Source organism: Mirounga angustirostris, unplaced genomic scaffold (genome assembly GCF_029215605.1).
Source record: "Mirounga angustirostris isolate CCGP_5_RB_7025 unplaced genomic scaffold, mMirAng1.0.hap1 SCAF_1, whole genome shotgun sequence".
In the NCBI taxonomy this organism is placed as follows: Eukaryota; Metazoa; Chordata; class Mammalia; order Carnivora; family Phocidae; genus Mirounga; species Mirounga angustirostris.
This window is the reverse complement of record NW_026991709.1, coordinates 125,682,624-125,709,808: the sequence shown is the minus strand read 5'-3', so window position 1 is coordinate 125,709,808 and position 27,185 is coordinate 125,682,624. Positions and strand designations below refer to the sequence as shown.

The window sequence follows — 27,185 nt, the reverse complement described above, 5'->3', positions numbered from 1 at the left end:
CACCAACCCTCTGTCATCTTCACGTTCGTGTCTGGGGAATCCCAGGGGGTTCCGTTCTTCTGGCAAGGGCTGGGGCTGCTGGAGGGTTGTGTGTGTCAATGCTGTGTCCTACGTTATGCCCTCCCCTTGCTGTCTCAAGTCCTGTCATCCTGAGCACGGTAATCTTGGAAAAAATGGTTGTGGGTTTGGAATAGCTTGCCTCTGGCTTCAGTCTGGTTTGTACGAGTGTGTGCACTTGGGCTGTGAGGCCTCTGCCCCTTGACATCCCTTGGACCTCCTCTACCTCATTTTACATCTGGCAGCCGGAGAAGTTAGGCTTAGTGGGCAGAACATCTATTTCCTGTTCCTCCTAATTTAGAGGTGGCAGATGGGGGGGTGTTCCAGAAACTTTAGAACCTTTGAAGGGGAAAGATATGTAGTGAAGTTGAACTCGAAGAATGAGACCTGGTGAACTTGGCTTACTCCGTAGCTCCAGATTCCCAGCATTTTCAGGCCAGAGCAGTTCTGGGCCTGATCTTGGCCTTTGTGTCCTCTCTGGATTGGTCTCACAACTGTCCAGGCCTTCAGGGCATCTTTTAGTCTGGAGATGACTGACACCTGAAGGGGCCTCTCAGGGATGTTCTCTAGTGTGGGGACAAGCAGGAGGTGGTATGTGGCTGCTTGGTGTCACCTGGAGGATGATTATGGTGCACCTTAAATTCTTTAAATGGCTTTCTGGAGATCACCAGAAGGGAGAGAGATTCAGTCCCCACACCCACCCTTCAAAACCCCAGCCATGGCAAGTGGAGACCAGGGATGACAGAAGTTTTATCACACAGCCCTGAGTCTCAGTTCGGCCTGGGGCTTCCCTCTCCATGAGCCTTTAGGCAGAGTGATGGAAATGAGTGACCCTTCCACCTCATTAGTGTGTCTAAGGCTGTGGAGGGCCCAGGTGAAGAGGAGGAGGCAGAGGGCTCTGGGTGGCAGGCCTAGCCCCCAGACGTGGGATGATGGTTTGTGGAGCAGGCACACGAGGAAATCTGTTTTTGCGCAGCCCTCCCGCCTCCCCCGGCCCCCCATATGTGACTGCACCACTTAGAAACATTGGACAAGATGTTTTGTGTTGAGAATCAGGACAGTTTATTGTTTGCTCAACATGCTGAGTCTTCCACATTTTACACAGTTTTTATGTAAAGTCAATGTGGCCATTTATGCCTGCTGAGCCAGTAAACGATGGAAATGCCACCCTCTGTGTTCCTCATGGCCAACCACTTTCAAGGGGATGGGTGCAGGTAAGTGAGGGGACAAGCTGACACACCACACGATGCAAGCTGGCCTTCCGCGTCTGGAGGCTTCCCACTGGGAGGAAGTTTCCAAACCCCACTGCAAGGATAAGCCATGCCCTGCGGGGAGTGTCAGCCACACAGGGATCTGGCGCCGGAGAGTTTACACATGAGAGCCCAAGGTTTTGGAACACCTAGATAGTTCATTTCAAACAAAAACTCAAAAGGGTGCCCTGGTCTGTGGGTGCCCATTGACAATCAGAGTGGACTTGGGGACTGGCCCTTCTTGGCAATGGAGGAGTGTGAAATGGACATGCGTTCTTTCCCAGCTCACTCAGCTACGCTGGCCAGAGTCCTCAGCAGAGGTGGTCAGAGAAGCACCCGTGCCCGGCAGCCCTTTACGTGCAAGTGCACGGTCACATCTGCACACCCAGGTTGGCGATGATTGAAGAATGGAAACACCTTGGCTCTGACCGCTTCCGGCTCGCGGGGTGACCAGAAGCAAGGGGCCCTTCTCTGCCTCTGAGACCGCCGCGTCCTGCTGCCGTAGCTAGGGGGCGATGCCGCACATGCTCGGGGGAGAGGTAGTTTGGAAATCAGTGAGCGTACAGCCCGGCTTGGTTGGCGCACAAAAACTTCTCTGCTCGGCTGCCCCTCACGTGGCTCGGATGGGACTCGGTCCTTGGCTACCTGTCCTCACATCCTGACACCCTCACCTGCCTTCTGCCGTGTGAAGGAATGAGGCTGCTGTGCCTGCAGGACACCGAAGCCAGCGGCGCCGTTCTGTCACAGCTGGTCCTTGAGGGCAGGGGCTCCCAGCGCCGGCTTGCCGTTGAGAGGCCGGAGACGCTGCACTCGAGACAAGTCTGTACGCTTAGCTGCTGCCATTTTCGTTCTTGTTTCTGTTGCCTGAGACTCTTGAACCACCTGGCCTTGCCCCTCAGACCCGGGAGCATGCAGACAGAAGAGAGTGGTGACAGTGACGGCAGACAGGCCTCTGACCTAGAGGGACTCGCTCACAACAGCCCGGCTTGCTGACGCAGACTCTACGCTGCACTTCTCACACTTAAGCTGCTGACATCACACCCTCACTCTGGCACGTGTGTGCATTTCCAAACACGCTATCTGCTCCTGCATCTTACGCTGTTTTTCAGATGCCTGTGGAATAGGGGCTTTACTGACAGCTTTTGAGACACCCCCCCCCCCAAAAAAAGAAAAAGGGCCTGAAGAGGACTCTGGCCATCTCCTTAGGGAGGGGACTGAACGATGGCTTTGCCTCAGGCTAGCCCATCTGGATTCGGCTGGGATGTCACACTCGCTGGGGATGTGGAGGCAATTTCATCCCCTCTTCTTCAAGGGAATCTGATCATTTTATTACTGAACCTTAACTCCCAAGTCAAGATACCACCTACAGGCAAGAGAACAGTGATGGCAGCTGCTCAACATGAGCGCCAAGGAACCAACCCACTTCTGTGCAAGAGATCTGGCTACCTCAACAGACCAGGAAGTGAGGGGTGGGAATCAGGCCTGAGAGAAGGAGGGTCATGGCATGGCGTGGCACCACTAAGACGGGAAGGCAAGAGGAGACAACTGCCCTCGCCTCAAGCCTGCAGGGCTGGGGAGAGCCTGGACTCGAGAGAGGACCTTGTATACATGCTAGCAAGGCAGGGCTCATCGAGGCCACATCAAGCCATGTGACATCTACCGCATCTCTCACTGTTCCTAGGCTATGATGGAAAAAAGTGTTCGTGGTGCCTTAACTATGTGTGCACATGAGAAGGGAATGGGAGTTTCTCCTTTGTTTTTACAGGAATGTTTAAGAAAAGCTACTCTTTAGTACCAAGAAAATGAGAATCCACCATACATTCATTCCCTGGGACCCAATGCAGATCCCAGCAAATGGGGCTGTCCCAGAGGCCAAAAGCAACGGGCCTCACTGCCAACCAGGCCGGACGTTGTAACACGGACTCCTATAAATTCTCACGAGGTAAGTAAGCACTCTTCCAACAAGCACCACTTGGGGGCAGGGGTGCCATGGTGGGAGGGACTGGCCCACATGGGCATGCACACCGATGCATATAAGTATAGAGAGAAATGGTGCACATATTCCCATGGCTATTTTTGCCTGTAGTTGAACACATCTATGCATTAGTTTACTGATGGCAAGACAATCACAAGTTTTTTGACAATATTAAGTATTTCTTATTTCAACACGTTGCAGTACTTTTGAATTTCCAAAACTGTTATCACAATGCAAGTTCCAACTTGAGAGCAGGAAAAACAAGAATATACATTGAGCACGTGTATCTCTGTGAGAATGTGTGTGGAAGGTGTATACACAAGTCTATCTCTATATATAATTATGTACACACATATAAAAACTAAACACATTGACACTGGAATTACGTTCATACATCAGTCTTTGCCTTCTGGAAGAGGAGCTCAGTGAGAATCCTGCTTCCTCTCTTCTTCACCTGAAGATAAATTCCTCTCTAAACAACAGCTCTGTCATATAGTCTCCTTAAGCTGAGAGTGTGTGACGGGCCCACTGGACAAATACCAGTGAGTCCTGTCTACTTATTGGCTGCCATTTTGGATTAGTTTCTGAGAAGTTCCAAAATTGACTGCAATAACTTGTTGGAGTCCTGCTTTGTGGAGGAATCCCACCCCACCCCACCCACTCCCAGATGGTCATTTAGCTCACCTAGGACACGCCCGACAGCAGTCTGGAGGCAGAGACAATGCCAGCTTGGAGGGCAGGGTTTACCGTTTTGGGCCAGAGTTGCTGCCTACTGCCTGGCTCTATGCAGGCTCGGTTCAGTACGTCTGGGTCTATTTGGAATGCGGCCCCATGGGTTACATCACTTAGAATTCTCTTGAGAGACTTTTACAGCCCTCAGGACTAAGCCCTTCTCAGAAAGGAGTCAAAATGGCAAGGATGGCTCTCTCTGGGCAGCCTTCTGGAGACCCCACATCAGCGGCACCCTCAGGCAACCAGAGCGCTGCTACAATATCCTCAAAGGTACGTGCACAATGATTACAACTGCATGATGCCGGTGGGGCAAGTCAGCTTTTCCAGAACAGCACTCAACAGTATTAGCAACCGAGGATCTGAACATGAGTCTTCAAGGTGGCGGTACTGCGGTCGACCCCCCTTCCCCAGTCACAAACACCGTGTGATACAGGCTCTAGCTTCCCTGTCGTGTAAGGACGAGGGCTTCAGGGCAGCACACACTGAGTTTCTTTTGGCCCTTCCCTTAGATTCAACCCAGACATGGGTGCTGACCGCTGGGAAGGTTGGTTAGAACGTCTTCAGAAACACACATGGTGCCCCAAGGCTATGAACCACAGATCTACTTGTACAAGCCCATAGTTGCCAACAGCGCCCCGTCCTTCCTTCCGACGACCTCTTGCTCTGCCAATCACTGAGGGGGCCACAGAGGACACAGGCTGCCTGTGGCAAGTGCTCTCCACCCCTTCAAGGCTTGTCAGGGAGGGGAAGGGAGAGGCAGGAGTAATTCCAGTAAGGCCTCCCGCTGGGCTCCCTGCTGTCCACAAGGCCTTAATTCAGCTCAGGACCATGGCTGATGTCCCACTCTGGCCACGGAAGGAGGACAGAATTAAAAGTTGCCTCTTTAGAGGCTGTTTTGTTCAGTGTTTGATTTAGCCAGGTAGGGCCTGTTTGGTGGCTGGGGCCTGGGATTGGAGCCTAATTAAGTTGCCCCATTAATTGTAATTTATCGGGCTGGGGTGGAAGGAGGGCAGAGGTGATGAACCATTCAAAGAGGGCAGGAAGGAGGAGGTGTGTGGAAAATGTTCTCTGTAAGTTTACAAATATACAAAAACAAAAAGCACATATTTTAAATAAAAATGACTACATTTTTATCTGGCAAAAAGTTGTATACACATGATTTAAATTTTTTTTTAATTTTAACAGTTTTTGGCAATCTTAATAAAGTACAATATATTACAACCAAACCAAAAAATAGTTGTTTAAGTAACAGCTGTTAAGAGTGACGTGATCCCTGATGCCCAGCCTCCCTCCCCACCCCACCCTACTCCCAGAGACAGAGAGAAAAGAAAAATCCTCCCATCCTGATAAGCTCCTTTCCCACCCCCCTTAGGAAGCTAACCAATAGGAAGCAACACAACAAGCGAGTAGTGTTAAAGGAAGCCGGCCGGGCAGGCTGCATTAGCAGGAGCAGCCTCCCTCGCTGGCTGGAGGCTCCTGGGGCTTGTCCAGCTTGATGTCGATCACTGCAGGGGGCCGGGCTAAGGAAGATGACTGCCAAGAAGCTGCCACCCTGGCTCCTGTCCCTGGGCACCCCTCAGCTGCCCTGTGCAGGTGCTCCATCCTTGCACAAATACCTAGGGACTCCGGTCTTTGCTGGGCCTGGGGAGGAAGGATGCAGGGTCCCCGGCTCCCACCCCTCTTCTTCACACAACCCCTCCCCCTCACCCACCAGAAGCAAAGCCGGCCTCGGGCTGTGGGATGACCACGTAAACACAGGCACAACAGGCCCTTCCTCAGAAGCCTTCCTGGTCCAGGGCCCCAGCCTTGTCAGCAGTCCATCCCATCCTCAAGTGCACTGGAAGTGGACAGCCTGCTGGCCACACATGGATTCCCACGTCTGAGCGCAGGCCTAGGGGGGCCTTGCCCTAGCCAGTCACTGCCACGGTGACCCCTCGAGTTCTAGTCAGAGTGTGTCACTTAGACTCCGAGGATGCTGCGGGGGGGGGGGGGGGGGGGAAGCCACAGCCCTGGGAAAGGCCTCCAGCCCCTCCCACAGGTGCTCTGGGGACTGTGGGCGGGAGGAGTACCCGTCAGAACCACCCGAGGAACGGGTTCAGAATGCCCAGCCAGGCTGCTGCGCCCCGTGGGCCCGCTGTGGGGCGGTACCGGGCGGCGGACAGGGTGAATGTGCAGGGGGCGCTGCCGTGGGGCCTGCTGCGGCCGTCCTACAGGTGTTTTCGTGGCCCCTGTTTAAGGACTATGGGGAGACTCTTTTTGGCTTTACGTACTATAAAGGGCCAGGCTTCTAAAGACCCCATTTTCCCTCCTTGCCACTCTGGCCATGGCATATATTTTGAGTATGACTTTCTCTCTGACATTCCCTATTTTTATTTTCCCTACACCTACACAAATAACATTTTTCTCTTGTGTATATATACATGAACACATTTTTTTGTTAACATGGCAGAGTATAAACAAACAACCGCCTTCCTTCCCACTGGGCCAATCAGACTACCTCTCTGAACCTCCATTTCAGCTTGGGTGTGGTCTGAGGTTTGGGGCGGGCTGTGCGAGTGGCCGCAGACCGTGTCCCACAGAGCAGTGGGTGCTCAGGGGCTGTGCAGGGCCGGGCCCAGGGAGCGGGCAGGACATGGGAGGAGGTATCTGTTGGGGAAACGGGCTCATGGAGACTAGGCTGAACCGTGTTCTGGGTGTACAGAAGCCTTCCATGCAGTGGAGGGTCTACTGGTACCCGTGAAATACAAAGTGATGCTCACTGCGAACATGGGCAGTTACTATTTCTCACTCCCCACCCCACATGGTCATTCACATCCATCTGGTACCCCCCCCCCCCCATCGATTTGGAAATAGAAACTTAAGACTGTTCGAACTGGATGAGGTCTTAAAGCCCTTGGAGTTCAGCCTTGTCCCGGTCCAGAGGAGGGCCCACACCATACCCCTCAGCAGGGAAGGATGGGCTGGAGACCAGGTGTGGGCTCGCCCACTGTTCTAAAGTACTAAGTGAATATGTCAATGGATAAACTGCCTTCTCCAGCACATCTTTCACTCACTTATCAAAGGAAAAGGATACTCCCTTCTTTGCTTTTCTCCTGGACATTCTCCATTCCAGGCAGAGCTGATGCCACACGTCGGAAGAGCTGGAGAGAGGGGGAGATGCAGCATGAGCCCCTGGCCCCGTCCTTCCTGCCCCCACTCTGTCTCCACCCTCTTGCCTCTTCTCGTCCTGACCCGGGGCCTTGTTCTCCTGTCCTGCTAACTGTGCCCTGGAGGGCAGGGGCTGCACCTAACTTCTCCCTCCCTTGCCCCTAGGGCCTGTCACAGGTCTGGGCCCTGACAGGCCTCTCACCTAGGCAGGCTGTCCACGGGTCACCAGGAGCTGAGCACGGGTCATGCCGACTGCACGGGGCCTGCCCCGGTGCACAACGTGCTCTAGGCCCCGGGAGGCAAGCGCTTAGGCGGGCTCCTGTTCCACTGCCTGTGCGGGCACCAGGTCTGGGGAACCAACTTTTGACCTGCCCTGGAGACAAATGACCCTCTCCTCACGGGGGGCCTGCGGGTCCACAGGCACGGAGGCAGCAGGGTGCTGGGAGCCAGGGCCGCGCAGTCACATTGGAAGGAGACATTTCCAAGAGAATAAGCATACAGGACTGTGAATGTGATGCTGTGGGTTTGTTCGGATGTGGGTGTTAGTGTGACGTGTATGTTGTGTGTAGAGGTGTATGTGTGGAAAATGTGGATGTGCGGGTGTGTGTGTGTGTGTGAATTTGTGTAAGTGGGGGGGAATGTGTGTAGAGTGTGTGCTCATGTGCGGTTTCTGTGTAAGTCTGTGTAAGTGCACAGGGAGAGCTGTGTGGTGTGTGCGTGCATGCGCACTGGGGCAGGGGTAGGTGGGATGTCAGGCAGGGCAGACATGGAACCTAGGAGGTGACAAGTACAAAACACAAGTATAAGGCACCAGAAGATTCTGAACACCCCCTTTCCCCCCCATATACTCCAACTTCGGGGACTGCGTGAGCTAAGGAGGGCGCGTCTGGTTCATGCTCTCACCCTAGGGCCCAGCTCTGTGGGGAGCACCCAGGCTGGGTGACAGGGCCAAAGGTGGTGAGGGCCTGAGTGGGGAAGTCACTGGTGGGCCTGGTAGGGTATGGGATGTGGGCAGGATGCAGAGGGGGTTCAGAAGTGGGGCAGAAAGAAGTGAGCCAGGGTGGAGAGGGCCAGGTCACTCCTGAGCTTTCCTTCATGGCCTTGCCCCAGGCAGCCCTGCTCTGCCTGTCTGTCTGTCAAAACGGTCACAGCCTCTGCCAGTGGCCAAACTGCCAGTTAGAAGGAAACTCCTGGGGTCACATGTGGGGCTCTGAGAGCAGATATGATCAGACTTAGAGTCCAGGAGTCTGCACTGCATGAAGACTTCCTCTGAGCCACAGAGTCTGAACTGACCACATTTAATTCCTGCTTAGGCCAACACCTGGGTTCCAGAGCATTCTGAAAAGGGAGGCATCGGTGTCTCCCTGCCCCTGACCACTAGGGCAGAAGCTACCTGCCTTATGGATTGCTGCCCACTGCTTCCGGGAGGCGGGGCTTGCCATCGGGGCCACACAAAGCAGCAACCCAGTGCCTCCTACGTGCCTCCAGGGACAGGTAGCCCCTGCTCTAAGAGACACCGGAGTGGCACTGGGAAGGGCGTGGGCGTGAGCAGAGCCACGCTGAGGGCGCTCTAACTGGGGAGGAAGGCCCTGAGACCTGGGGGCTATGGGGCCCCTCATTCTGTCTCCGCTCCTCTGCCACCTTCCCCAATGCCACGGGCACTGCCCCTGTCGGGTGAACCGTCACTGTATCCAGGCCAAGAGCTGACGGGCAGCTTGTGTAGTGCTCCCAGGTGCTGCTCGGGGCAGCAGGGCAGAAGGGACCCCCCCAGCCGGCCAAGCCATGCTCCACACTCAGAGTCCCCTCCCCCTGCCACAGCACCCCTCCTGCCGCACCTTTGCTCAGGCGTTACCCTTTGTCTGGAACACCCTCCCTCCTCACCCCTTCAAGCTCTCTGTTCCTTGAAGGCAGGGGCTCCTAACCTTTTGTGAACCAGAGACCTCTCTGGCACGTCTGCTGAGCCTATGGGCTCCTCATAAGTGTGTGAAGTCAGTGACGCAGGCGTACGGAGGAAACCATTCACAATTGAAATACGCTCAAAAATCTTTGAAGACACCAGTTGGTTATGCAGCAGCATCTGTGCTTCCAGCCGCAGGTCAAGTCACACAGTCCCCCCACCCCCCCACCCCCAGCGAACTGGAGCGGTGACGCACGTAAAGGCCAAGAGACCTGTAACACTGCGAGGGGACAAGAGAACGGCTGGGGTCTGTCCTGTGATCAAGCCACAGGTGCCACCACGAGCACAGAGTCCTGCCGCCTTCATTCACGGCTGAAGGAGGTGCTGCAGGGCCGTCACAGGTGCGTGAAGATGGAGGGGTGGCTCTTTCCGACCCAAGTCCGCTCACCTGCGGACTCCCATCCTTGGGGGTCCGTGGACCTAGGGAAGCCCCCAGCTGCGAGGCTCAGCCGTAACCTCCTCCACGGCTTCTCTGATCGTCCTGATTTCCCGGGCCTCTTGCCCACCCCCCCACCCCCCCTCCGCCCACTGCAAGCTCCAACAGCACCAGGGCAGGCTCCTCTCTCCAAGCCCGCCTGGCCCTCTGCAGCCCTGAGGACTTGCCAAGTGCAAGGCATGAACCCCCAAATGCTAGTCGGATTGAATTTCCCATACCCCCATCCCAAGTGAGGTAAGGTGCTAGGGAGATGCTGCTTCTCTCACCAGGAAGTTGGTGGCTGGACACCCAGCATGTTACGGGGCCACACGACTGGTTGCTGTGTGGTGGCTAAGGATGACATGCTCCGGACATGCCCGGAGAGTGAGTGCTCTTACCCTCTCTCGTGGTTTCCCAGCTCTAGGGTTAGCTTGTTTCCCATTAGGTGGGGTTCCTGGTGCTCTGGTTGCTTGCCCCAACCTGGTCACTGGCCCCTCAGGGCAAGTTGGAGCCGAGCCCGTGACTGACCAGGCTGGAAGCCACACGTGGTCCCTTGGCCAGGCCGGCCAGAATCAGCGCCAGGTGCATCCTACCTGCTTCACATTGTAGCCGGTCTTTGCGCTGGTCTCGATGAACATGACGCTCAGTTCTTTGGCGCGCTGCTCCCCCTCCTCGATAGTTATCTGCCTGTGAGTGAGGGGAGATGGGAAGATAAGCCCCCGGTAGAGGCGGAGGGAGCAGCCTGAGATTAGGAGGGCCTAGCCCCCGAGTCAACCCTGAGGACAGGGCTCGGATCCAGGGCCCCCGTCCAGGACGAAGGGCACGGGGCCACAGCAGGACGCCAGCTTCCCCCCCATCTCCCTTCCATGGTGCCTCCCAGCTCAGGAGCAGGCCCTGCGGCAGGCGGTGGACCTTCCCAACAGTCAACAGGACCGTCCCGTGCGCCTGTATCTAGAAAGCACTTCGAACCACACAGCGCCTCTCAGGTGGTGTCATCAGTCCCCTTCTCCACAGGAGGACAGTTAAAAGTGCCTGCCTGCAGGTTGTACTGAGAGGTACGTAGCAACAGAACCGGGCTTTGAGTCCCATTTCCCTTGCTTCAAGGACAGGACTCCAACGAAGCAGGCTCTAAGTCAGAGAATTGTGTAGGGGGCCAGAGCACGCTCCAGGCGGAAGCAGTCCAGACCTGTTGCTTTATCTGCCCAGGCTGGGTGCCGTGAGAGAAGTGGACGAATGGATGCGGGCGGCACCTGGGTCAGCCCCGTCTGTGCACTGGCGGCAGAGCAAAGAGGAAATTCTGCACGGTCACACCTGGCGATCAGAACCCTCACCCCGGCACAGGCATTTCGTGGGGGCAGAGACACCAAGCAGAAGCAGAAGCCACCGGGGGCCCAAGGGACTGCCATCTGCAGTGGCGCTGTGGCCACGGCCGGGCCCCAGACCGCACACTGCTGTGTGGGGCCGGGCGCACAGGGCTCCATGCAGACCTCTCGCGGAGGCGCGCCCCTGCACACAGTGGAAGATGGGGCTGCAGAGCTGAGCCGCTGTGGGCAAGGGTCTGCCAGGTGCTCTCAAAGCCTCCAGTGTCCCCAGGGGGCCTTCCTCAGATGCCTGGGGACAGGTCGGAAGCACAGACTCACCACTACGCATCCCAGCTGCAGGGGAGCGGAAGGTGGGCCAGGCCTGCCAGCACGCCGCACCTCGCACCCTCACACCTACCTCTTGTCGGCCAGGTCCGTCTTGTTGCCCACCAGCATGATGATAACATCGCTGCCCCTCTCTGTCCTGACATCGTCGATCCACTTAGAGGTCTGCTGGAAGGAGTTGAGATCTGGAAGTGGAAGGTGGGGAGACAGCAGAGTGAGAGTCAGCCTGAGCAGGTAGAGGGCAAAGGTGGGAGGGAGCATGAGACCAGGAGCAGGAGGGAGGGGGACTGTGCATCCTCACACCCAGACCAGTGAGTCTGGGCCTTCTAGCGGGGGCTGTGGGGGAGGGGGAGCATGAGTGTCTGTGGAGCTCCTGCCCCCGGGCCCTGGAGAGACCCTCATGTTGCTGAACCACCCCCTGGGTTGGGGGGGGTCACCCTGTTGGAAGGTCACTGTCATGATCTGCTACATAGACAAGTGGTTTTAGGGGCCCACCTGAGAATCAGACCTGACTTTGGGGGCTCAGAGCAGAGTATGAGAAATGGGTGCACTGGACTTGGCTGAGCTTGGAAACGTGTGTGCTCGTGTGTGTGTTGGTGGGGGACCAGGGCAGCTCCTGGGGGAGGAGGGCCCTACACAGCGGTCTCCCACTGACGGGGGTGGCGCTCGGGCAAGACCAGACTTTCCAAGGAGAACCCTCAGGATCTGCAAGTAAGAGGAGGGGCAGGGTGGCCCCAGGAGAGACAACAGCACAAGAGGTAAGGCCATTTCAGGGCAGCCCTCTCCTCAGTCAGAAGATGTGACAGGCCTTGGGGAGTGGTAGCAGGGCAATGCCCAGCACTCAGCAGCCCACACGCCCAAGGGGAGGAGAGGGAGCCTATCCTAGGAAGCCTCGGTTTCCCCCAGCCTGCTCTCCCTCCTGCCCACATCAGGCTGCATGAACCCAGGCTGAAGGGCCCAGCTCCCACCTGTACTCAAGGTGTGGGGGGGCCCGCGGTCAGAGGGAGGTGTGGAAAGGGGAGATGGGCAGAGCCAGGGGCAGCGGGCTCGAAGCCTCCCCGTGTGATTTCGGTGCTGTGGACAGCACCCAGGGTGTCTCCCACCACAGCTGTGACCACAGCACAAGGGCTTACCAGGTGTGTTCTGCGACACCTGCCTGGGCAGCTGAGCCTCTGTACCAACCCCTCCCCCTGCCCCCCACGATGAGTCTTCCTCAGGGCTCTGCAGTTCTCTCAAGAACTCGCCCTGGCCAGAAGAGCCACACGAAAGAAGGCTCTCCAGACCTGCTTGGCCTCCCCTCCCAGGACAGCCTATGAGGAGCTGGGCTGCCGGCTGACAAAACAATGGCTGCTGGGTCACGGCTGGCCCAGACACCAGTGTCTTCTCCCTTCCTGACCCATAACACACACACAGGTCACTCCATAGGGGTCTTTCTGGCCGTCAGGGCCAAGGAGGGCATGGCAGGGTGGCAGCAGGACCAGCTCACCTGTGCTCACCTCTACACACAGCCCCCTGCTCTGGGCAGGGCCAACTCAATCCCATACACCCAGGCCTGTCACAGGAGGGTGGGGGAAGGTGGAAAACATGCTGGTGTTCGAAGGCAGCTCACCCCCCACCGCCAAGGACCTGTCTTCCTGCAGTCAGAAGACAAGCATACACAGCATGCGCGCGCACACACACACCCAAGCCCCGGAGCCTCTGTGAGCCACCCTCCCTCTGGCAGCCGGGACCCACACTCACTTGTGATGTCGTACACCACCACAGCCACGGTGGAGTCCCGGATGTAGCTGGGAATCAGGCTGCGGAACCTCTCCTGGCCGGCTGTGTCCCAGAGCTGCAGCCGCACCTGTCACAAGGGGGGGCCGGGGGGGTCAGTGTAATCCTCATGGTGGGGTGGGGGCTGGGGGAGGACCCCGGGCCTGGGACGCGGCCCCTGCCGGCTCTGCGGTAGGCAGGGGCTCTCTCAGTGGTGCCCGGCTAAAGGCTCCAGCTGGTAAGTCCAAAGGAGCCCTCCCTGTGCTTCTGTTCTAAAGTCAGGCACTCACCGTACGATCCTCCAAGTACATGGTTTTTGACAAGAAGTCAATCCCAATGGTGGCCTATTAGAGAAAAACACGGAAAGGTTAAAATTGAAAAGTCTTCCAGGCAAAGGGGCAAAAGCTCAGCGATCCAGACAGTGATAGCCAGCTAGAGAGGGGACACCCATGCCAAGCCTAAGGCAGGTCCTGCTCTGCTATCCCTGCCTGCCCCCCCACACTCAACAGTGAACCCAGTCATGTCTCTCAGAGGAAGTGGGTTGGAGCTAAGTAAGGATGAGGACAGGTTTTCAGGGAGGTACAAAAGTGCTTTGTGAAGGGGACAAGAGGACCAGGTGAGGAGGCTTCCCCAGGGTCAAGGCCACTGGCAGGTGTATCTCCTGCCCTCCTCAGGTGGAGGCCTCGAGGAACAAGGAACTGGGTGGTCTCCCTGCGCAAGCTTGCTTGACCTCACTGGCTCCCACCCTCACAGCCTCCCCGCGAGGCTGCTGGAATTCAGATACCCAGGCTCGAGTTCACCACTGCCCCCAGCAGGCAGGGGCGGAGTGGGCAGCAGGGCAGCTTGCTGCTGTGTGGGCAGCAGAGACCAGCTGGCCTTCCTCAGGGCCATCACAAACCACCCAGAGCAGCATCTTCCTGGGAAACCCCACTGACCCTTTCCTACCCAAACCAAACGTATCAGGAGCCAACTGTCCCCAGCATACCCAGGCCATACCTGTGCACTCTCTTTCCTGGCACTGGGGAGAGGCAGCTGGGCAGGGTGCAGTCAGCCTTGTGGCCAGATGGCCGGGACCCACCACTCACTCACTGTGTGACCTCGGGCAGGCCACCTAACCTCTCTGGGCTCACCTGCCCACAGCATCTACGATAAGAGCTAAAATGCTGTTGGCGTGAAATGGAGATGTCACTGCTATGTAGTTAATAATAATGAAGACTCAGACATGGCCTGAACGTCCAGGACACTGATTAAGTACAGCATGGCACACCCATGTGATTAGATTCCTTGGTAGCCATTTAAAATCATGACTCCACCCCCAAACTGCTAGAAATCATACAGGAATTCAGTAAAGTGGCAGGATATAAAATCAATGCACAGAAAGCAGCGGCGTTCCTATACACCAACAACAAGACAGAAGAAAGAGAAATTAAGGAGTTGATCCCATTTACAACTGCACCCAAAACCATAAGATACCTAGGAATAAATCTAACCAAACAGGCAAAGAATCTGTACTCAGAAAACCATAAAATACTCATGAAAGAAATTGAGGAAGACACAAAGAAATGGAAAAACGTTCCATGCTCATGAATTAGAAGAACAAATATTGTGAAGATGTCAGTGCTACCTAGAGCAATCTACACATTCAATGCAATCCCCATCAAAATACCATCCACTTTTTTTAAAGAAATGAAGCAAATAATCCTAAAATTTGTATGGAACCAGAAAAGACCCCGAATAGCCAGAGGAATGTTGAAAAAGAAAAGCAAAGCTGGTGGCATCACAATTCTGGACTTCCAGCTCTATTACAAAGCTGTCATCATCAAGACAGTATGGTACTGGCACAAAAAGAGACACATAGATCAGTGGAACAGAATAGAGAGCCCAGAAAAGGACCCTCAACTCTATGGTCAACTCATCTTCAACAAAGCAGGAAAGAATGTCCAATGGAAAAAAGACAGTCTCTTCAACAAATGGTGTTGGGAAAATTGGATAGCCACATGCAGAAGAATGAGACTGGACCATTTCCTTACACCACACACAAAAATAGACTCCAAATGGTTGAAAGACCTAAATGTGAGACAGGAGTCCATCAAAATCCTAAAGGAGAACACAGGCAGCAACCTCTTCGACCTCAGCCGCAGCAACTTCTTCCTAGAAACATCGCCAAGGGCAAGGGAAGCAAGGGCAAATATGAACTACTGGGACTTCATCAACATAAGAAGCTTCTGCACAGCAAAAGAAACAGTCAACAAAACCAAAAGACAGGGCGCCTGGGTGGCTCAGTTGGTTAAGCAACTGCCTTCGGCTCAGGTCATGGTCCCGGGGTCCTGGGATCGAGTCCCGCATCGGGCTCCCTGCTCTGCAGGGAGCCTGCTTCTCCCTCTCCCACTCCCCCTGCTTGTGTTCCCTCTCTCGCTGTGTCTCTCTCTGTCAAATAAATAAATAAAAATCTTTAAAAAAAAAAAAAAAGACAACCGACAGAATGGGAGAAGATATTTGCAAATGATGTATCAAATAAAGGGCTAGTATCCAAAATCTATAAAGAACTTCTTAAACTCAACACCCAAAGAACAAATGATCCAATCAAGAAATGTGCAGAAGACATGAACAGACATTTTTCCAAAGAAGATATCCAAATGGCCACCAGACACATGAAAAAGTGCCCAACATCACTCGGCATCAGGGAAACCTCAATGAGATACCACCTCACACCAGTCAGAATGGCTAAAATTAACAAGTCAGGAAACGACAGATGTTGGCGGGGATGTGGAGAAAGGGGAACCCTCCTACACTGTTGGTGGGAATGCAAGCTGGTGCAGCCACTCTGGAAAACAGTATGGAGGTTCCTCAAAAAGTTGAAAATAGAGCTACCCTATGACCCAGCAATTGCACTACTGGGTATATACCCCAAAGATACAAATGTAGGGATCTGAAGGGGTATGTGCACCCCAATGTTTATAGCAGCAATGTCCACAATAGCCAAACTGTGGAAAGAGCCAAGATGTCCATCGACAGATGAATGGATAAAGAAGTTATGGTATATATATATACAATGGAATATTATGCAGCCATCAAAAGGAATGAGATCTTGCCATTTGCAACGACGTGGATGGAACTGGAGGGTATTATGCTGAGCGAAATAAGTCAATCAGAGAAAGACATGTATCATATGACCTCACTGATATGAGGAATTCTTAATCTCAGGAAACAAACGGAGGGTTGCTGGAGTGGTGGGGGGTGGGAGGGATGGGGTGGCTGGGTGACAGACATTGGGGAGGGTATGTGCTATGGTGAGTGCTGTGAATTGTGCAGGACTGTTGAATCACAGACCTGTACCTGAAACAAATAATACATTATATATTAAAAAAAAAAAAAAAAAAAGAAGATAGCAGGAAGGGAAAAATGAAGGGGGGGGAATCGAAGGGGGAGACGAACCATGAGAGACTATGGACTCTGAGAAACAAACTGGGGGTTCTAGAGAGGAGGGGGGTGGGGGGATGGGTTAGCCTGGTGATGGGTATTAAGGAGGGCACATACTGCATGGAGCACTGGGTGTTATACGCAAACAGTGAATCATGGAACACTACATCAAAAACTAATGATGTAATGTATGGTGATTAACATAATAAAAAAATAAATTAAAAATGCTCATTAATACAAATAAATAAATAAAATCATGTTCTTGAAAAATATTTAAGGATTTGAGGAAATGGTCAAGTGAAAAAAAGCAGGTTGTAAACATCATGTATAGTGTGATCCCAATGTGATGAACTGAAGTAGAAGTATTTTTCATATTTTCTTAGATACTAAAATGAAGGGAATACACTAAGCCTTAATAACACCAGTGTGAATAATGGCATTCTGGGCAATTTTTTTTTTTTTGCTTCCTTCATTGTAATTTCCTCTTTTTTCTACAATAAACGTGTAATAGTTCTAAAAGCAGAGATAGAATATTTGAAACAAAAATATAAGATTAAAAATAAGCTTAATTGTATGGGAAACCGTGCTGCGACTTCTGATTACAAAAACCCACAAGCCAGGGAAGCCTGAGGAAATAGAAAAACCCATGTCTGCAGGTCCCAGGCGGTCTCTGCAAGCATGTTCATGTATATTTGGACCCCCCAACTCATTCCACAAAGGAGTTAAAGTGGCTGTATCCCCCCCAGAAGCCTGCTTTAATGCAAAGTTGTGGAGTGTCGAGGCATCTCACAAATCTAGAACATGGGTGCTAGACACACACCTTAGACATAACCCAATGCAACCCCTTACTGCGGAGATGAAAGGCCAGGGAAGCTAAAGGGCATGCCTGGTGTGACTTTACGAGTTGGGGGCAGAGCTGGAAGGGTCGGCACTGAAAGCTTCGTATCACTTGGCTTCCTTCTACCCCAGATGGGCGCACCTTTCCGACGTGGTGTAGTCACTGGGGAACAAGTCTGGAATCGACAAGTGGCTTAAGTCACACAACATTCACTAATGGATGAAGCACGACAGTCCTCATCTTCTCCTTCCCTTAAGGAGAAATGTGCAGACCAGGTGGAAATCTCTCACTTCATCAGTGCTCCATGGGCTCCCCAGGGAGTGCCAAGGTCCTTCAGTAAAGTGACCCTGGAGCTGAAAAACGGGTGTGTGACCTCAGGATTGGTGGCAGGGACTGCTGGCTGTCCCTGATATGTAGTCTCCCTTTCTACTGTAATAGGATTCTAGATGTGTAGATGGCTCAATGGCTGCCCCAAATGAAGATGGGATTTCCCAGCTTCCTTTGCAGGTAGGTGGCTAAATTCTGGTCAGTGGGATGTGAAGGTGATGTATGCATCTTCTGGGATGGGTCCTTTATGGGGGGTGGGGTGACATGCTCACAGCTGCCCTCTTTCCCTTTCCTAAGACTTAGAATGAAGACAGGTGGTGATGTCACACTGGCCCATCCAGACGAAGGTGATATAGGAGTGATGACAGAGCCACCAGACGGAGGAAGCCTAAGTCTCTAACCCAGGCAAGCCACCTCAACATTCTAGACTGCTTACACCCAGACTGTTGTGTGAGAGTGCACGAAACTTCTATTTTGACTAAGCTACTATTATTTTGGGTTTCTTTTAACACAGACTAACAATAGTCTAACCGACAGAACAAAGAACCTTCAAAGATAGGCAACATGGACAGCAATGGTGATATTCTTGACATTCTTGTAACAATGACAACCCCAATCTACCTCATGTGGGCACAAACCACTTCTGCTTCCATGGAGGACTGAGAAGTCACCAGATGACAAGAATTGTGCTATTTGGATCAAGCCTTGGCAAAGCTCAACTCAGTGGCCTCCACAATCATAAACGCCATTACTGGAGGCCCACATACTTTATCTCCATCGCTCCTCACAAAAGCCGGACCACATGAATGGTCCTGAGGAAAGAGTCTGGAAGAGGACAACCTCCTCCCTCTCCAGCTCTCTCCCACCTTTAGTCCCATTTCCATGCTTCTTCCACATCAGAGAGACATCTGGTTCCTTAACTGGACCACTCTGTCCCCACCAAACTAGGCCACTGAGCCACAGCAGACCTTCCCATGGCTGTACAGATTCTTGCCAAAGCACAGGCATTGTCCCTGGGAATGGCTGAACCATCAGCTCGGCCCAAAAATATATTCCTATGTTTAGTTTCCAATAATGGCTGAGTAGTTTCTATCAAATTAACCCTCCCACAGATAACTATTATAAACTGTGGAAAATACAAGAAATAATTTTTAAGCACTGAAGACTGATCAAAAGCTGGCAGAGGGCGCCTGGGTGGCTCAGTTGGTTAAGCGACTGCCTTCGGCTCAGGTCATGATCCTGGAATCCCAGGATCGAGTCCCGCATCGGGCTCCCTGCTCAGCAGGGAGCCTGCTTCTCCCTCTGACCCTCCCCCCTCTCATGTGCTCTCTGTCTCTCTCATTCTCTCTGTCTCAAATAAATAAATAAAATCTTAAAAAAAAAAAAAAAAAAGCTGGCAGAAAATGGAGGGGTTACAATCTCTGAAGGAAGGAAGAGAACAAACTGAGATCCAACATTTAACCAATTTTTTCCCCTGAGGTAACTTCCTTGTCCTGTAAGTTAGAAGACTTGGTAAACACCTCAGGCTTTCCATGGGAAACCCAGAAGGGCTGGCTTTGGGAGGATGGGTATCATCTCAGGACTGAGGGTCACACCAGAGGACTGAAGGAAAAACCCAAAGTGACTTATCTTAACAAAATTTAAACATGGTAAATAATCCCTGCCCCCACCCCCAAAAAAGATAAGCTGTCCATAATTTAACTGCCTATTAAAATAAAACTCAACACTTTTCAGAGGAAGGTAACAGAATCCAAGAATCTCTACAACTTATTACAGGCACACCTCATTTTACTATGCTTCACTTTATTGTGCTTTGCAGATAACTGCTTTTCACAAATTGAAGGTGTGTGGGAACTCTGTGTAGAGCAAGTCTATTGGGGCCATTTTTACAACAGCGTTTGCTCACTTTGTGTCTTTGTGTCACATTTTGATAATTCTCATAATATTTCAAAATTTTCATCATTATTACATTTTTTTATGGTCATCTGTGATCAGTGGTCTTTGGTGTTACTACTATTATTGATTTGGAGTGCCATGAACTGCAATATAAGACAGTGAACTTAATCCATAATGTGTGTATTCTGACTATTCCACCAACTGGCCATTCTTCCATCTCTCCCTCACCTCAGGCCTATTCCCTGAGACACAACAATATGGAAATTGGTCCCATTAACAACCCACAATGGGACCTCTAAGGGTTCATGTGAAAGGAAGAGTTGCACATCTCTCATTTTAAATCTAAAGCTAGAAATGATTCAGCTTAGTGAGGAAGGATGTCGAAAGCTGATATAGGCTGAAAGGTAGGCCTCTTGCACCACACGGTAAGCCACGTTGTGAACACAAAGGAAAAGTTCTTGAAGGAAATTAAAAGTGCTATTCCAGTGAACACATGGGCAATAAGAAAATAAAACAGCCGTATTGCTGATATGGAGAAAGTGTTAGTGTCTGAATGGAAGATCAGACCAGCCACAATATTCCCTTAAGCCAAAGCCTCGTCCAGAGCAAGGCCCTGACTCTCTTCAATTCTATGAACACTGAGAGGTGAGAAAGCTGCAGAAGAAGAGTTTGAAGCCAGCAGAGGTTCAAGGGAAGAAGCCATCTTCATAACATCAAAGTGCAAGGTGAAGAAGCAAGTGCTGACGCAGAAGCTGCAGCAAGTGATGCAGAAGATCAAGCTAAGATAACAAATGAAGGTGGCTGGGCTAAGTAACAGATTTTCAACGTAGACAAAACAGCCTTATGCTAGAAGAAGATGCCATCTAGGACTTTCATAGCTAGCTAACTATTGATTGATTGGTTGATTGGAGAGAGGGAGAAAGCATGAGCAGTGGGGAGGGGCAGAGCGAGAGGGAGAGGGAGAAGCAAGCTCCCCACTAAGCAGGGAGCCTGATGCAGGACTTGATCCCAGGACCCTGAAATCATGACCTGAGCTGAAGGCAGACACTTAACCGACTAAGCCAACTAGGCGCCCCTAGGACTTTCATAGTTAGAGAGGAGAAGTCAATGCCCGGCTTCAAAGCTCCAAAAGACAGGACCCTCTTGTTAGGGGCCAGTGCAGATGGTCCCTTTAAGTTGAAGCCAGTGCTCATGTACCATTCCAAAATCCTAGGGTCCTAAAGAATTAAGCTCTGCCTGTGCTCTATAAATGCAACAATAAAACGTGGAGGACAGCACATCTATTCACAACATGGTTTACTGAATATTTTAAGCCCACTACTGAGACCTACTGCTCAGCAAAAAGGGATTCCTTTCAAAATATTATTGCCGATTAACAATGCACCCAGTCATCCAAGAGCTCTGATAGAGATGTACAATGAGATTAATGTTGTTTTTGCGCCTGCTAACACAACAACCATCCTGCAGCCCATGGATCAAGTTGTAATTCTGACTTTTAAGTCTTATTATTAAAGAAATACATTTTGTAAGGGTGTAGCTGCCATAGCTAGTGATTCCTCTGATGGATCTGGGCAAAGTAAATTGAAACCTTCTAGAAAGGATTCACCATTCTAGATACCATTAAGAACATTTGTGATTCATGGGAAGAGGTCAAAACATAAACATTAACAAGAGTTTGGAAGTTGATTCCAGCACTCATGGATGACTTGGAGGGTTTAAGACTTTGGCAGAGGAAGTTAACTGCAGATGTGGTGGAAACAGCAAGAGATCTAGAAGTGAAGCCTGAGGATGGGACTGAACTGCTGCAATCTCATGATAAAACTTGAACAGATGAGGATTTGCTTCTTATGAATGAGCAAAGAAAGTGGTTTCTTAAGGTGGAATCTATTCCTGGTGAAGATGCTGTGAAGATTGTTGAAGTGACAGCAAAGGATTGAGAATTTTACATAAACTTAGTTGATAAAGCAGCAGCAGGGTTTGAGAGGACTGACTGCAATTTTGAAAGAAGTTCTGCTCTGGGTAAAAATGCTATCAAACAGCATCACATGCTGTATAGAAATCGTTTGGGAAAGAGTCAATTGCTGTGACAAACTTCATTGTTGTCTTATTTTAAAAGCCACCTCAACCTTCAGCAACCACCATCCTGATCAGTTAGCAGCCACCAATATTGAGGCAAGACCCTCCTCCAGCAAAATGACTACAACTTGCTGAAAGCTCAGATGACAGTTAGCATTTTATAATAATAAAGTTTTTTAAATTAAGGTACATGTTATTTTTTTAGTCATAATGTTATTACATGCTTACTGGACTATGGTGTGGTGTAAACATAACTTTTATATTCACTGGGAAACCAAAAAATTGACTTGTTTCATTTATCATAATATGCAACTTCACTGCTATGGTCTGTAACCAAACCTGCAATATCTCCAAGATATGTCTGTTTTCACAATGTCCACTATGCAATAAAACAAGATTTAGACATGTGAAGGAGGAGGAAATTCAAGCCATAATCAAGAAAACAGACCCCCAAATGAACCAGATACTGGATGAGCAGAGAAGGACTTCAAAATAATCGTTATAAGTATGTTACGAATACAAAGGAAAAGATGAATGATGAATTTCAAGAGGGATATATGGAATTCTAAAAACAAAAACTGAACACCTCAACACTACAAAATACAATACCTGAAATAAAAATGCACAGGATTTGTGTAACAGCAGCTAGAACGCTGCAGAAGAAAGGTCAGTGAACTTGAAGAGAGGCTAAAATAAATTGTTCAAACTGGAGCACACAGAGAAAAAAAAAAGATACAATAAAAATGAACAGTCTCCAGAACTGCTGGGACAGTATCAAGTGATCTGCTCTACATGCAATTGGGGTCTCATAGAGGAGACAGAACCAGCAAAAAGATTTTTGAAAAAACAACAGCTAAAATCTTCTCCAATTTGGTTAGAAATATCAACCATGGTACCAAGAGGTTCAGTGAACCTAAAACACAATAAATACAAAGAAAACCACACCTGGGCACATCACAGTCAAATTGCTAAAACCAAAAATACAGAGAAAACCTTGAGAGCAGCCAGAAAACAGAAAGACACATTACACACAAGGGGAATAATGCCAAGAATGATGGTTGATTTCTCATCAGAAACCACGGAAGACAAAAGACAGGGGAAAAGCATCTTTCAAGTTCCAAAAGAAACAGCATCACCACCACCAGCATGTCAGCCTTCAATTCCACAGCCAGTGTCACTTTTGCTCAGAAATGAAGGCAAAACATTTTCAGATAAGGGAAAGCTGTGATAGTCTGTCACCAGTGGGCCCTAATTATAAGAAATGCTTTAGGCTAGAGGGAAATGTTATGAATGGAAATTTGCATCTTTAAAGAAGGAACAGAAGAGCACCGCAAATGGTAAATCTATGGGTAAATATAAAAACATGTGACTTGTCCTTGATCACCTCCTAACTTCCATCCATATCAGCGATAGGTCATGACTTGCTCCCGTTCTTCCATCCTCAGTGTGGCTCTCTCTCAGAAGATGGCCTCAAATCTCACTTTTCAGCATTAGGTGTAAAGCACTCCAGTTCTTTGCATTTACCTTTAATACAACAACAGGGGTAAGCACAGTAACGATGACGAAACATCCGAGTACTTAGCCTTTGCCAGCTATCGTGCAGAGTGCTTGACATGGATCTCTTATAGGAACTTCTTCCTTTCTCTGTTCCTAAAATGTTGCTTGGTGTTCCCTGTTCTGTGTCAGGAGACCTCTTTATTCTCACAGCTTCAGTCTACATCACAGGCCTTTCCTCTGTCCTGAACCCCAGGTCCAGGTATCCGACTGTTTACTAGACGTCTCACTAGACACGGTGTGTCCCACACGGAGCCCATCAGCTCCCTCCGGCAACGGCACCTCCACCACCCCAGGTGCCCAAGCCTCTGGAAGCCCTCCCGAGTCCCTGCTCTTCACCTGCTCTCTCGTCCACTCCCTCAAATCAGGAGAATCACTGAGCTAATGACTTTGCCCCTGGAGCATATCGCCTCTCCATTCTCAGCATCCCCATCAGCACTGCCCGGGTTCAGACCTCCAACTTCTTTTATCTCAATAACCTCAACAGCTTCCTGACTGGTCTCTCTGCCCTCAGGCTCTCCCCTTATAGCTCATCTGTCATCCAGCACCAGGGTTATCTTTCTAAAACATAAATCTGATCACTTCATTCCCTCACTGTCCCTAGGAAATAGTCTAAACACTTCACTTGGTCTACAAACTGTTCAGGGCCTGCCCTTCACTTCCTCTGGTCTCATTTCCCTCATTTCCAGCTTTTACTTTATACTTTAGTAATAATGCTGTGGTCAAGTCACTTGTCACTTTGTGTTTCTGTGCCTTATCTAATGCTGTTCCCTCCTCTGGAAGGTTCTTCCACAATCTGAAAACCTATTCAGATTCAGCTCCTCTGCAAGCCATATTCTGCAAGTCATCTTCTGAGCCCTCAGGTTGGCCTCAGGGCCCTTCATTTAACAGTTTCTGTATGAAACTGGAAAGCTCTCATACCGGTCAGTCTCTCCTACTGGCCAGTGATTCAGCGATTCTCAACATGTAGCGCATGGCCCACTTGCTTCAGAGACACATCAGGAGCTTGTTAAACTTGCAGATGCCCGAGCCCCACCCAGACACACAGAGGCACAATCTCTGGGGTGTCAGTCTGGAACCAGAATTCCAGATAAGCCTACAGATAATTCATGTGTGCAGTGAAGTTTTGCAAACAACTGCCGAGACTCTGAGCTTGCGCTGTCATCAGCCAGAGGAGGCTGTGGTATCCAGAAGGAGGGGCAGACTCCTTACCTGGGGTGCGAGACAGAGGGAGATGCCCATGTATGCAGAAGGTGCTATTCATGAGGAAACCAAGGCTCACTCAGAAACTAAGGTCACACAGGTGACCTGTGTGGCAGAAGCCAGATTTGAATGCAGGTCCCCTTACTGCAAAGCCTCTGCTTTTGACTACTCAGCTTCCCGAAATCCCTTCATTTCTGAAGCTGTCACTGCGCCCTGAAGCGGTCATTGGGTTTGCACAGGGGTCACATCCTGTCTGGCTTCCTATTGTCAGACTCTTATGGTCATTAGCCATAATAGCTCAGCAGAGCCCACTTAAGAGGAACTGCATTTGCATTTTAACAAGGACAACAAAAGTCAGCTCTCTAAGGACGGAGCAAAAACAAGAACTTTTAAGAGGGCCTTGGCTGGGCCTTGGTTACCAGGAAATTTCTAGCTCCTTGGCATCATCCATTTTCCCAGACACAAGGCACAAGCAGTTGGCCCCACACCACTGCCAGCTGGAGCCCATCTCTCAGACCCTGGGCAGCTCCTTTTCTGGCAAGCACTGCAAGTAAGTAATACTCACTTTCTCATCCTTGAATGCCTACTGTGTGTTGGTCACAGAGCAGAACGAGCCCCCGTTCCTGCCCATGAGGAGCTGTTCCCTGCCCTGGAATGCTCCTCCACATGGTTAATGCCTAGTCAGAGTTTCAGACCCAGACTTGCACTTCCGACCTTGTAGAGGAGCTAAGATTAGCACACAGAACTGTGTACCTTGACAGATGGAAAGGACCAGTGTGGTGAGAAGGACTCTAAGAGAAGGGGGACCCTGCTTCTGATTTCCTGAGGCAAGATGAGGGAAATATGCAAGTCCTCGAGTGAATACTAACTTTCCAGCAGGTGAAAATGGGGGTGTAGTGGAGGCTGGGAAATGTGGGGAGAAAAGCCCAGATGGAGGGAACGGGAGAGTTCTGATTTCCGTCATGGCAGAGCTCCTATCAGACCAACCCTCTTGCAGATTGCTATTATAAACTCTGAACAGAATACAACAAACAATTATCTGAAGGCACTGCAAAGGGACCAAAAGCAGGTAGAAACTGGAGGGGAGTCAACTTAAAAAACGGGAACAGCCCTGGGTGAAATTCCTGTTTATATTATGACTGCTCACTCACCTGAGGGCAGCCCTGGCTGGAGCTCAGGGGTCGCTAAAATTTGGCAAGAAGCCCACAGTCTTACTATTTGAGAAACAAATCAGATCCCAAAGCTATCCCAACAGCCAGAAAATGTGGGAAATCCTAAACACGAGAAAGCCACAGGGAGGGCACTCCAAATTCTACATATGAAAGCTGCCCAAATCTCTGAAGGACCCAAGCAGACCCCAAGCAGCCTACTTAAATCTGAAAACAAAATGAACAAATCTGATAGGACTTTAATTTGTTGCCTACCACAGGGAAGCGAATGGAGAATTTGGATCCAACAAATATTCTTCCAAAGGAACAAACAGAAGCCACAGTATTAGTCACAATGTGTAGGATAAATCTTGATTTACTGAGCATACGAAGTGCAAACCATATTCAAGAAAAAAGAGAATAGGTGGAGACCAACATTGAGGTGACCCAGATACTGAAGGTAGCAAATAGTTTAAAGTAGCTAATACGATCATGCTCAAATATATAGAGAAATATGCTCATAACCAAGGCACAGATTTAAAAAAAAAAATCTCAGCAGAGAAAGAGAAACTATAAAGGAGAACCAAATACAAACTTAGAACTGAAAAATAAATATCTGAAATTTTAAAATCACTGATGAGCCTGACGGCACATATGAGATGAAACAGCGAATGTGAAAACAGGTCAACAGAAATTATCTGACAGGATGATAGGGGAACACCAAGCAAAAAGAACAATTAGCCACCCAGGCAGAATCCTCAGTGATTCCCTCTTACCTGCCACAACCCACACTCCCTCTTGAAGGCCAGCACACGTCACAAAGGGGTGTGTGTGCTGATGAACAAGTGTGGGTAGACCCATGGACAAGCGGAGATACACACGTGTGCATGCAACTACATATTCATTTGCATGTACAAGTATGTGTATGTGGGTAGGAATGGATGTGTTATGCTTGCGTGGGTGAGTGTGGGGTGGGGAGAGGGTCACTTCTGCTTTGAAGGTAAAGCCCAGATCCATGATATGCCCACAGCCCTAGTGCTGCCAGGAGGCTCAGAAGCTGAGGTGACTGGGAGCCTTCATAGGCCCCTGGAGAGAAGGAAAGGGCAGATTTCCGCCAGCAAATGTAGGCTTCCTTCAACGCCTCCTCGGGCTGACCATGGCCAGTCCCTGAGGATGCTGCTAGCAGAGTACCCCACCTTCACCAAATGGACCTGGCTGGGATCATGTGCTGTTTTCAGTGACCTCTGCCAACGCTTTGACAGGGTCTGAGTACTCTGTGATAGGCTTGGAAAAACACTGGGTTGTGAGCGTCTCCTCTCTAAAATGGGGATAATCATAGCCTCCTTCAAGGACTGCAGATCACATGAGTTAGACTACACATAGGTACTCTGCATAAACAAAAATGAGGACTGACCAACTGACCAGAGGATTTCTGAGAGAAGCTGTAGAAACCTGCCGCAACGAAGACCCTCCCACATTTCTCATACTGGCTGTGGGAAATACATCCCCATGCAGCGACCTACAGAACAAAGGTAAACTGTAACCAAGTGTTTCTGAGAAAGGCTGCATATTCTAGCTCCTAGTGGAGAGCCATAAAACACACTGGCACAGTAAAGGCTCTGAGAAGTCCTGCACTAAAGAAACATGAACAATTACATGGAACCCAACATTTCTCAGGCTTCCTTGCTCTAGGAAACTTTGTGCTTATAATCCCTGTTAACATCCCTTATTAATAAACTAGTGTTCCCAGGGCTTCAGGAAAGGCTGACTGGGTTCTAAAGGAGACCAC

At 50.5% G+C, this 27,185-nt stretch overlaps 1 protein-coding gene across 1 annotated transcript in view; it reads right to left on the bottom strand.

Annotated features, from left to right (window-relative positions):
- Positions 1-1,095: 1,095 nt before the first annotated feature.
- RAB6B (RAB6B, member RAS oncogene family) overlaps positions 1,096-27,185 on the bottom strand; it is a 62,774-nt gene continuing 36,684 nt past the window's right edge. The window contains exons 3-8 of the mRNA XM_064587498.1: positions 13,225-13,278; positions 12,920-13,025; positions 11,253-11,364; positions 10,127-10,220; positions 7,088-7,154; positions 1,096-5,519 (exon numbers count right to left, since the gene is read on the bottom strand). Coding sequence (XP_064443568.1) covers positions 5,455-5,519; positions 7,088-7,154; positions 10,127-10,220; positions 11,253-11,364; positions 12,920-13,025; positions 13,225-13,278 — 498 coding nt within the window. The 3' untranslated portion in view covers positions 1,096-5,454. The remainder of the gene's footprint in view (positions 5,520-7,087; positions 7,155-10,126; positions 10,221-11,252; positions 11,365-12,919; positions 13,026-13,224; positions 13,279-27,185) is intronic.